At 41.6% G+C, this 12,783-nt stretch overlaps 1 protein-coding gene across 7 annotated transcripts in view; it reads left to right on the top strand.

Annotated features, from left to right (window-relative positions):
* The window catches only part of SUPT3H (SPT3 homolog, SAGA and STAGA complex component), a 578,628-nt gene that overhangs the window by 267,468 nt on the left and 298,377 nt on the right, over window positions 1-12,783 (top strand). For all 7 annotated transcript variants that reach the window (XM_073586526.1, XM_073586527.1, XM_073586528.1 and 4 more), the window contains one exon: window positions 10,636-10,720. In XM_073586526.1, coding sequence (XP_073442627.1) covers window positions 10,636-10,720 — 85 coding nt within the window. The remainder of the gene's footprint in view (window positions 1-10,635; window positions 10,721-12,783) is intronic.

Here is a 12,783-nt window from a genome sequence, read left to right as displayed (position 1 = left end):
CGCTGCTGCCTGGGGTTGCATCTCTCAATGAGGCACTTTGTTGGGTGGGTGACGAGTCTTGTGTGTCTCCTCATCAGAAAAGAAAATGAGTGATCAGTGTCCAGTTCAGATTCTCTCGGAGGATAATTGTCTCGTGTGCTTCCTGATCAAAGCTGCGGCCCCCATTGTGAGTGAGCAAATGGAACTTATTACACAACTGGAGCAGATTATTCACCCGCTCATCGGCAGCTGCCTACAAATCATTCATGTTTATGGCTCTTCCCATGTTGATAAAATCCACTGTGTCACTGATGTGAATGTGCGAAAGAAAGAAGTCAAAAATTTGTGCTTTTTTATTGCATAGTTTGACTGTGCTTTTTTTGTGCCTTTTTTATTCACATGATTTATGAGAAATTTACTTTTCGTTTTGCTTTGTCACATTCCAAATCTTAAACATGTACTTTCTTATTGCGGTCATCTCCCCTTCTCCTTGTCACCCTCGCGGAGATCCGGAGAGCGGAGGTATGAGAGCCGTTGCAATGCTAAAAATCCAAAAATACAAAAACTGATGGACTGGATAGTTGTCATTGGCCCAGACATCCGTTTTCACTAGGATCCCACCAATAGTAATGGTGGCGGTAAGATGGTGGCATGACTTTCAAACTAAGGCCAGGGACGCGCCTCAATACCCGGCACTCGGGACAGGAGTGTGTGGCTGCAACGGTCCAAACCGCCAGTGGCAGGTATTGAGGTGAGAGACTTACGTGCGTTTCTCGCATTGTACTTGCAAATGTGACCCCGGCCTAATGCTTCCCTCCAGTGGGAGAAGTGGTAATGTAAAGGTGCCCATAGATGGAGGCTTCCATCATTTTTGACTCCCTCATACGTATGCACGCTCGGCCTTCAATGTAGAGTTTGGGGTAAGCAGCTTTTAGCAGCATCATATCTCTGGTGTAAAGAAAATGTGTGGCCGTTGTAATTCATCCTGCCTAATCCTGCTCTCTCCTGACATCTTCACAGAAAGAGTCGGGAAGCCCCATATGAGATGGTCGGCCGGTTCCTCTGAAATCGATGACTTTCCCCAACGTCAATCCTGCAGACTTCAACTCTGGAGCGTTTTCTCATTAGTACTGTAGGGCAATGTCCTCTTTGTGTTGCACCAGGCCTACAAATCACAGGAGGCATCAAGGATGCCGGAAGGGAGAAAATGGTTCGGAGGGTTTCTGACCAGTGGACAAAGAATACTGATGTGGCCACTGAATTAGAGTCCTGTGAATCAATTCGCTCATCTCTAGTATGGGAAACTACCAGCAGACCATGTCGGAGAAGAAAAGGATTGAATTACATCGCCCAATCCTTTTGCTTCAGATGCCAAAACCTGTAATAAAAGCCAAGGTTGAGTCTAAGCGCGAATTCAATGATGCGTTCAATGAGTGGAACACGGTCCGAGACATAAATCAGGCAGTTGAATTCAGGACGAGTAATCCGTGGTCAGTCTACAGTCCGCACATCACAGTCCGTGCACGGACGCCTGAATGAGGCTTAAAGGGGTTGTCCACTACTACGACAACCCCTTCTTAAACTAAATGTTCGGGCCCTATAAAATAATAAAGCCTATACTCCCTTCCCATGCCAACGTTGTTCCCGCTGTGTCGGCACTTGCAGTCCCGGCGGGCTGTGATGCGTTGTGACGCCTGCGCCCAATTAGCGCTTGCATCACTGTCTCCGCCTTTGTACGAACTGAACTTGAAGAGGAAGCCAGGGCTGCAGTTCATCCAGGACTACTTCTTCATGTTCAATATGTCCAAAGGCAGAGATAGTGATGCCAGCGGTGATTGGGCGCCGAGCATCACGTGTCATTCCGTTTCATCACAGTCCCAGAACTGCAAGTACCGACACCGCTGGAATGGAGCCGGCATGAGAGATGAGTACAGGCTTTATTATTTTATCGGGGCCTAACATTTAGTTCAAGAAGGGGTTGCCCTAGCAGTGGAAAACCCCTTTAAGTAAATAAGGTGATGGGGATGGAGTCAGTGGAGGAATGAAGAAATGCATTGTTCAGTTTCCAGTTTTTCTTTCTTTTTTTACCTCATTATATATTAATTTAAAAATACTTTTTGCACCCTCAACCAGTGAGGTAAAATAGTGCAATTTATCCCACGTAAAATCAAGTTCTCAAAAAAAAAAAAAAAAAAGCGGCAAAAATGCAGCAGCTAAATAAAAAATCATTTAGACCCTTTTAGACCTGGTCATGGGTTATTACCATGCACATCCACAGGATGTCTCGTAAATTTGTGATAGACTCCGGTCTCGCCTCTGTGAATGAAGACGTGCCGTGTGGCGCTGGGTGGCTGCACTTGGCTGATTTTCTCCAATCATTGGTAGTGCAGTCTAAAAAATTGCCAAATAGGTGCAGATATATGGGATAGCGCCATTATTCTGGTCTTGTGCATCTCCGTCATTAGTTGTAAAATTGTTCATATGGATAGTCTCTGCCTTAGGGCTCATACTCTAGAATCGTGCGAGTCTCTCGCAAGTGAGTATGAGCCCTTACGGGCAGCACAGTGGCTCAGTAGTTAGCTCTGTTACTTTGCAGCGCTGGGGTCCTGGGTTCAAAACCCACCCAGGGCAACATCTGCAAGGAGTTGTATGTTCTCCCCGTGTTTGCATGGGTTTCCTCCGGGTTCACCAGCTTTTTCACACAGATGCTTTTAAGAAAAATGCATCCATGTGAAAGGCGTCCGTAGCTTCCCTGTGCATTTTTTTTTCTTTCAATTTTTATCTTCTTGTCCTCCTTAGAAAAAAAAAAAAAAGTAACAAAAAATTATACATATAAATAATATAGCTTCTAGATTCCTTTTGGTTTTAACTACAGTTTTTCCCAAGTTTTTTCTTAGGTAAAAAAAAAATGTCCAGAATTTCTACTGAAATTTTCTAGCCACAGCCCACATTTTTCATGTAGGGGGGAAAAAAAAACAAATGCTGTAGAATAACCAAACTAGTAAAGTGAAGGCTGGTAGTGCAATAAGAGACTGCGCTGCTGTAGTAGAATTCAAGGTATCTTTATTGCCAACGCGTTTCCTGAGCCAGTCCCAGCTCACTTCATCAGGGCTGGCTCAGGAAACGCGTTGGAAATAAAGATACCTTGAATTCTACTACAGCAGCGCAGTCTCTTATTGCACTACCAGCCTTCTCTTTGTACCAAGTCCTTGGACCTCGTGCAGCCTGCGGCAGCTGTTTTATGCGATTATAGGTGTTGTGACTCTCACAACCCTATCAGGTGAGCCTAACACTTGCTGTGCACTCATCTACTTTCCATACAGTCCTACGCATTGGAAGCGCCCTGTCTCCCCCTTTTCTTTTCACAAACTAGTAAAGTGTAATAAAATAGAAAAACCTGCCTGGTGCTGAAAGAATGTGTTATGTAATTCATGTAATCATGTAATAGAACTGCAGTAATACTTACCTTTTTTATGGAAGTTTCAGCAAACTGACAGATAAAAATTCAATATGCCCATCCATCCCCAGTCTGAAAAGGTCCCATTAACCTATAAAGGGAAGGATAGAGAACCTGCTCTGTGCACTTGAAATAGGCCATTGTATAAAAAAGGTTGTCTCCTTCACCTACTATAATACTTCCCCTATATGACTACTATAATACTGCCCCCTATGTACAAGAATATAACTACTATAATACTGCCCCAATGTACAAGAATATAACTACTATAATACTGCCCCTATGTACAAGAATATAACTACTATAATACTGCCCCCTATGTACAAGAATATACAGTGCCTACAAGTAGTATTCAACCCCCTGCAGATTTAGCAGGTTTGATAAGATGCAAATAAGTTAGAGCCTTCAAACTTCACACAAGAGCAGGATTTATTAACAGATGCATAAATCTTACAAACCAAAAAGTTATGTTGCTCATTTAAATTTTAATAAATTTTAAACATACAAGTGTGGGTCAATTATTATTCAACCCCTAGGTTTAATATTTTGTGGAATAACCCTTGTTTGCAATTACAGCTAATAATCGTCTTTTATAAGACCTGATCAGGCCGGCACAGGTCTCTGGAGTTATCTTGGCCCACTCCTCCATGCAGATCTTCTCCAAGTTATCTAGGTTCTTTGGGTGTCTCATGTGGACTTTAATCTTGAGCTCCTTCCACAAGTTTTCAATTGGGTTAAGGTCAGGAGACTGACTAGGCCACTCCAACACCTTGATTTTTTGCCTCTTGAACCAGGCCTTGGTTTTCTTGGCTGTGTGCTTTGGGTCGTTGTCTTGTTGAAAGATGAAATGACGACCCATCTTAAGATCCTTGATGGAGGAGCGGAGGTTCTTGGCCAAAATCTCCAGGTAGGCCGTGCTATCCATCTTCCCATGGATGCGGACCAGATGGCCAGGCCCCTTGGCTGCGAAACAGCCCCACAGCATGATGCTGCCACCACCATGCTTGACTGTAGGGATGGTATTCTTGGGGTTGTATGCAGTGCCATCCAGTCTCCAAATGTCACGTGTGTGGTTGGCACCAAAGATCTCGATCTTGGTCTCATCAGACCAGAGAACCTTGAACCAGTCTGTCTCAGAGTCCTCCAAGTGATCATGAGCAAACTGTAGACGAGCCTTGACATGACGCTTTGAAAGTAAAGGTACCTTACGGGCTCGTCTGGAACGGAGACCATTGCGGTGGAGTACATTACTTATGGTATTGACTGAAACCAATGCCCCCACTGCCATGAGATCTTCCCGGAGCTCCTTCCTTGTTGTCCTTGGGTTAGCCTTGACTCTTCGGACAAGCCTGGCCTCGGTACGGGAGGAAACTTTCAAAGGCTGTCCAGGCCGTGGAAGGCTAACAGTAGTTCCATAAGCCTTCCACTTCCGGATGATGCTCCCAACAGTGGAGACAGGTAGGCCCAACTCCTTGGAAAGGGTTTTGTACTCCTTGCCAGCCTTGTGACCCTCCACAATCTTGTCTCTGATGGCCTTGGAATGCTCCTTTGTCTTTCCCATGTTGACCATGTATGAGTGCTGTTCACAAGTTTGGGGAGGGTCTTAAATAGTCAGAAAAGGCTGGAAAAAGAGATAATTAATCCAAACATGTGAAGCTCATTGTTCTTTGTGCCTGAAATACTTCTTAATACTTTAGGGGAACCAAACAGAATTCTGGTGGTTTGAGGGGTTGAATAATAAATGACCCTCTGAATAAACTTTTCACAATTTAAAAAAAAAATTAAACAAAGAAATAACATTCTTTTTTGCTGCAGTGCATTTCACACTTCCAGGCTGATCTACAGTCCAAATGTCACAATGCCAAGTTAATTCCGAATGTGTAAACCTGCTAAATCTGCAGGGGGTTGAATACTACTTGTAGGCACTGTAACTACTATAATACTGCCCCAATGTACAAGAATATAACTACTATAATACTGCCCCCTATGTACAAGAATATAGCTACTATAATACCTCCTATGTACAAGAATATAACTACTATAATACTGCTCCTATGTACAAGAATATAACTATATAACTACTATAATACTGCCCCTATGTACAAGAATATAACTACTATAATACTGCTCCTATGTACAAGAATATAACTACTATAATACTGCTCCTATGTACAAGAATATAACTACTATAATACTACTCCTATGTAAAAGAATATAGGAACTATAATACTGCCCTCTATGTACAAGAATATAACTACTATAATACTGCTCCTATGTACAAGAATATAACTACTATAATACTGCTCCTATGTACAAGAATATAACTACTATAATACTGCTCCTATGTACAAGATTATAACTACTATAATTCTGCCCCTATGTGCAAGAATGTAACTACTATAATACTGCCCCTATGTACAAAAATATAACTACTATAATACTGCCTCTATGTACAAGATTATAACTACTATAATACTGCTCCTATGTACAAGAATATAACTATAATACTGCCCCTATGTACAAGAATATAACTAGTATAATACTGCCTCTATGTACAAGAATATAACTACTATAATACTGCTCCTATGTAGAAGAATATAACTACTATAATACTGCTCCTATGTACAAGAATATAGCTACTATAATACTGCTCCTATGTACAAGATTATAACTACTATAATACTGCTCCTATGTACAAGAATATAACTACTATAATACTTCCTCTATGTACAAGAATATAACTACTATAATACTGCTCCTATGTACAAGATTATAACTACTATAATTCTGCCCCTATGTGCAAGAATGTAACTACTATAATACTGCCCCTATGTACAAAAATATAACTACTATAATACTGCTCCTATGTGCAAGAATATAACTACTATAATACTGCTCCTATGTACAAGATTATAACTACTATAATACTGCTCCTATGTACAAGAATATAACTACTAAAATACTGCCCCCTATGTACAAGAATATAATTACTATAATACTGCCCCTATGTACAAGAATATAACTGCTATAATACTGCCCCCTATGTACAAGAATATAACTACTATAATACTGCCCCTATATACAAGAATATAACTACTATAATACTGCCCCCTATGTATAAGAATATAACTACTATAATACTGCCCCTATATACAAGAATATAACTACTATAATACTGCCCCCTATGTACAAGAATATAACTACTATAATACTGCCCCCTATGTACAAGAATATAACTACTATAATACTGCCCCTATATACAAGAATATAACTACTATAATACTGCCCCCTATGTACAAGAACATAACTACTATAATACTGCCCCCTATGTACAAGAATATAACTACTATAATACTGCTCCTATGTACAAGAATATAACTACTATAATACTGCTCCTATGTACAAGAATATAACTACTATAATACTGCTCCTATGTACAAGAATATAACTACTATAATACTGCCCCTATATACAAGAATATAACTACTATAATACTGCCCCCTATGTACAAGAATATAACTACTATAATACTGCTCCTATGTACAAGAATATAACTACTATAATACTGCCCCCTATGTACAAGAATATAACTACTATAATACTGCCCCTATATACAAGAATATAACTACTATAATACTGCCCCCTATGTACAAGAATATAACTACTATAATACTGCTCCTATGTACAAGAATATAACTACTATAATACTGCTCCTATGTACAAGAATATAACTACTATAATACTGCTCCTATGTACAAGAATATAACTGATCTATTTTTACTGTAGTACCGCACTGTGTACTAATTCTTCATTTTGTGCCCGGACAGGCACTGACTGCTGCAGCCAATGACTGATTTATAGCAGAGTTGTCAGAGGTGGACCACTCCCCAGATATTTTCACTGTAACCCTTCCTCAGCGTACATATGCTCTTCCTGCGAAACTAACACAGTTCTGAGAAAGTTACCTTTAGATTATTTTGTTTTGCGCCGTAACCACAAAGAAAACAGTAGAACAAAATGACAAATTTGGGTGTGATTGAGGTATTCCGAGGCAAACGGTTTACAGGGGCACTGTCAACATATATGAGTCAGACCTTACCCTGTGAGAATCGAGAGGAAGCGCTTGCGGCCGGTCTATGTGGGTTTTTTCATTATTTCTTCTAAAAACCAACGCACGGATGTCGACAAGTGTTCAAAGCGTGAGAAGGAGCTGGCGGCCGGAGTGTGGGAAAGATAAGTGTGATATGTCGTTGACATGAAATGCCTCGACTACCGTTTTAGATAAGAGGTCCACCAAATAGTCAAGTGGTTTGGTTTTTTTTTTTTGTTTTTTTTTATAGAATTGTGGCTTTTTGGGGACCGTAGTTTTTAAACAAACTTCATGAATTTTACTGGACAAATGCAAAATTATTCAACCCGTAAAGTAAGTGCCATAAAGCAACAAAAAAATAGAAATACCAGAATTGCTGTTTTTTGTGGCTGTACCTCTCCCCAGAAGAATGTAATAAAAAGCGTCATATGTACCCCAAAATAGAATCCATGCAAATATCACAATGCCAAAAACTAGTCCTCATACGGGTCCATTGACTGAAAAATAGAAAAGTTATGGGTCTCCAAAAATTAGTATTTTTTTTTTTAATATTTTTTATTTCTTACAAAATTATACATTTTTTCACCACTTAACGAAATAAACCTATACAAGCTAGACAGGACTGGTGTTGGCGTAATCCGATTGACAAGGGGGGGTCCTGTCTCCAAGTCATCTTTCCCGCGCAATGAACGTCATCAAATCAAAATCCAATAATCTGTGGAGGAATTGCCCCCCCCCCGCACATGGAATTTTTTTTCCTTGATTTTAATTTCATTGCATGGTAAAGTGAATGAAGCCAATCACATGTAAAACGTGTCCCACAAAACATAAACCCTCACCACACACTAATATGTCAGCCGACAATTAAAACATTTCTGACTCTTGGGGGGGAAAAAACAAAATCACAAAAATTAAAATTGTCCACATTAAGGATTTTCTGGTAATATTTTTTTAAGGGCGTGTTCAGACAAACATTTTTCCCATATCGGTGCTGTCTGTGTTGACATTGGGAATCATCCGAACTGCACGTGGACTAATGCTGCTGAACAGTGAATAGGGCGGTTCAGATGAGTGGGGGCATTTCAGTGGACTTTAAGGCGTGAGAATGTAATGAGGGCGTGTCAGTGCACTAGGGGCATGCCCTTGTAGTACTTTCATGGCAGTGTACTGGGGGGCGTGGACATGTAATGGGGGTTGTGCCAGTGCGCTAGAGGGCATGTACAGTGTACTGGGGGGGTGAGAATGTAATGGGGACATCAGTGCGCTGAGGGCTTGTCCATGCAATGGGGTCGTGTCAGTGCACTGGGGGCTTGTCCATGTAATGGGGTCGTGTCAGTGCACTGGGGGCTTGTCCATGTAATGGGGTCGTGTCAGTGCACTGGGGGCTTGTTCATTTAATGGGGTTGTGTCAGTGCACTGGGGGGCTTGTCCATGTAATGGGGTCGTGTCAGTGCACTGGGGGCTTGTCCATGTAATGGGGTTGTCAATGCACTGGGGGGCTTGTCCATGTAACGGGGTCATGTCAGTGCACTGGGGGCTTGTCCATGTAATGGGGTTGTGTCGGTGCACTGGGGGCTTGTTCATGCAATGGGATCGTGTCAGTGCACTGGGGGCTTGTCCATGTAATGGGGTTGTGTCAATGCACTGGGGGGCTTGTCCATGTAATGGGGTCGTGTAAGTGCACTGGGGGCTTGTCCATGTAATGGGGTTGTCAATGCACTGGGGGCTTGTCCATGTAATGGGGTCGTGTCAGTGCACTGGGGGCTTGTCCATGTAATGGGGTCGTGTCAGTGCATTGGGGGCTTGTCCATGTAATGGGGTTGTCAATGCACTGGGGGCTTGTCCATGTAATGGGGTTGTGTCGGTGCACTGGGGGGCGTGTCCATGTAATGGGGTCGTGTCAGTGCACTGGGGGCTTGTCCATGTAATGGGGTTGTGTCAGTGCACTGGGGGGCGTGTCCATGTAATGGGGTCGTTTCAGTGCACTGGGGGCTTGTCCATGTAATGGGGTTGTGTCGGTGCACTGGGGGGGCTTGTGCATGTAATGGGGTTGTGTCGGTGCACTGGGGGGGCTTGTCCATGTAATGGGGTCGTGTCAGTGCACTGGGGGCTTTTCCATGTAATGGGGTTGTCAGTGTATTGAGGGGCTAGTCCATGTAATGCGGTTGTGTCAGTGCACTGGGGGTCTCCATGTAATGAGGTTGTGTCAGTGCACTCGGGTGTGTGTCCATGTAATGGGGGTCGTGTCCCTGTAATGGGGTTGTGTCCACTGGGGGCGTGTTAATGCATTTGGGGTTATGTCAGTACTCTGGGGGGATGTCAATGCATTGGGGTTGTGTCAGTGCACTGTGATGTGTCAATACACTGAGATGCTTCTTGCTACTACATTTGTTGTCGGAGGTGGACGAATTTCAGTAAAAAATTAATTTCTTATATTCTTTTTTTAATATATATCTATTTTGAAATAGTAATGCATGGTATCCTATGTTGTTTATTGTGAGGCCAGCTTTCATATTTTCTACTTTTACACAAGGGCCCAAGGTACAATAAAAGATCATGGCCGGGGTACCGGGGCCTGGCCATGAAGTATAGTAAAAGACATCCTCACTTGATAAATTGATCGTAGTTTGAATTGTTCTTAATAATTTTCAGAGTTAGATATAGTTTCAGGTAGAGGGGGGGTGTATGAAAACCACATTTTTATATGCCATGTTCTTTTCACCGCCATGTTTGGGTACAGGAAAGCATTCAAGGAGCGTCGTTTACGACGGAGGTTTCTGAGAGTCATCTCTAGGGTTTGGATCATTTGTGAACTTTTCAGGGCTACAGAAAGTTGTCTTTTTTGTTGCTGGTATTATCAAACATGCTTATATGATCAGGAAAAATGTGTATTTTTGAGTAAAATTGGTTGCAACCACCATAGGGTTCAACATAGATGGGTTGTCCTCTAGTGGCATCCAAGAGACCACTAATACGGTGTTGTCCAGTGAGACAGAGCTTCGTAAACATGCATCTTATGATCTTTGACATTGCGACTTTATAGCCTTTTAGCCTTATTTTCATAACTATTTTTGTTTAATTTCTTCTTGATATCTGCTTTGTGTTTTAGGTTTTCCCTTGGTGATGCGCGTCGCCCGCTGCAGGAGACTGCTGTGCTGGTGGAAGACATTGTTCACACTCAGCTCATAAATTTGGTAAATATATATTTTTTTCTCTTTTTAGGTTTATCATTTTTTTGTGATTTTGATGCTAAATATTTTAGAAAAAGAGATAAGAACCTTGGTGGACAAATAATTGGGCAGCTACATTCATTCGGCAGGTTTATTTATGTGACTTTATAGGGTCGGGAACACCCTTTCTTAAAAAGCAAACTAAGTACAGTCACCTGTGAGTGAGGGGTGTTATTGTGTTCTTTTGTGTTTTTTTTTTTTCTTTTGTTTTATTAAAAAATCATGATTTAAACTGGGCCGTACATAAGACGGTCCACAACTTTCCGCTCGTAAACGCGCACTCTTGACCCAAAGTTCGGAGAAGGCCAAGTTGCCATCAATACCAACCTTCTCAGCTGGACTAACGAACGGCCATGTTCAATTCTGCCTTGTCTGATCCTCATTTACCCTGACTGGTCTCATTGATGCCATCCATTTTAAACAAGTCAACATAAATCCATTGTTATAGGTGGCTAACATTTTTAAATGAAGGCCCTCTTATTCTGAAGCTTTTTCACCAGATGGATTCCTTGGTATACAATATATTTTCCTAACTGCTGCAGGACATCTTTAAAAAGAGAAGTACAATCCTCATGACTATCCATTAAATTTAATTTGTCCTGTTCTTTAAAGGTTAAACTTAAAGCGCATAAGAGACCAAAAATTATGCTCATATCCCAAACCAGTGCCATTCCCTCACACTTGGTACTTTGTCCCCCTGTAGTCTCCTAACATCAACTTCCGTCAGGGAGGGAATTATATGACCACTCATCAGCCGCAGTCTTCACATTTCATCCAAATATCAAGAAAACTCTTCCTCTTCGGAAGAATTGTGAAGGCTGCAGCGGTCACACGACGCCCAACACCAGATTTTAATGTCAGGAGACCAGTGGGGGACACTGTACAGAGTGTAGATGAATTTCACCAGTCCAGGAGGTGAGAACCAAATAAATTACATCACTTCCTGTCGAAATGACCATGGAGTCTAGTCCTGAGGTTAAAGGCATATGAAACGAGGACTCTTCATCATGCCATGCCATCATTGGTGTGCCTCTTGTGGATCTAGGGAGTGTGCATGTGGCCCCCTGAAACCATGCTCTTCCTTCTACATAAGACAAATCGGGGTTAAAATCCAAGTTCTCAAGGTGGTGTGACATTATGAGTAATCCTCATGATTGTCTAGGCAGTGTGACCATTGGTTTCCTATTCACCTTGCCACCTGGCTTTTTATTTCGAAAGGAGCCAAATCTAGATTAAGCAAAAAATTTTCAAGGTTTTGTGGCATTATTGATGTCCAAAAAGAATAACCCCTAAAATTTAGCTTTTAATTCAATGACTAAAAACATTAGTGAAAATGACTAAAAGAAGGAGTATTAGAGGACAAAAAATGAAGGGAGAAAAAATTGTTTTTAGTTCTCTTCAGTATTCAAATATTGGGCCAATGGCTAAGTTACCCTAGTCAGCCCTAATTTCACCCTTCCTAGCCGCGGAGGTTGGCACCCTAGTTGTAGACGATATGGCGCCCCCGCTCAACGTCGGTACCCCTAATGACCCCTACGTCTCCCTGCATATACAAAAAGGGACACAAAAAAGAAACACACACACACTTATAGTACCGAAAGAATAATGAGACAAAAATGGTCTCATAGATAATACTAAATTGCTATGAACTTATCTCGTAGTATTTCTAATAGTATAAGAACCCCAAAAAGACTTATCTCGGAGTCAAAAGAATATAATGGGGTTAATATCCGGCAGCTTAGAGAAGGACTTATCTCGTAGTCACAAAAATGCTAATAAGCTGCAAATGGCAGACCCAATTACCAGATAGCAAAATTAAAAAACGGCTACAAGAAAAAGCACATCACATTGGATAAATATTGCACACTAGAGGCAGTGAAAAAAAGCCTATATAGCACTTGCGGCAGCCATTACCTTGCAAGTGAGGGCAGAATCACCCTAATACAGTAAAAAAAAATAAGGCTACCATATTCATCTCTGATTATACAGCGTGGTACACCAATATTCAAGTAGCAATGCATACAAAG

Source organism: Dendrobates tinctorius, unplaced genomic scaffold (assembly GCF_039654945.1).
Source record: "Dendrobates tinctorius isolate UK_male_01 unplaced genomic scaffold, ASM3965494v1 ptg000093l, whole genome shotgun sequence".
In the NCBI taxonomy this organism is placed as follows: domain Eukaryota; kingdom Metazoa; phylum Chordata; class Amphibia; order Anura; family Dendrobatidae; genus Dendrobates; species Dendrobates tinctorius.
This window is presented reverse-complemented; position numbering and strand designations above follow the sequence as displayed.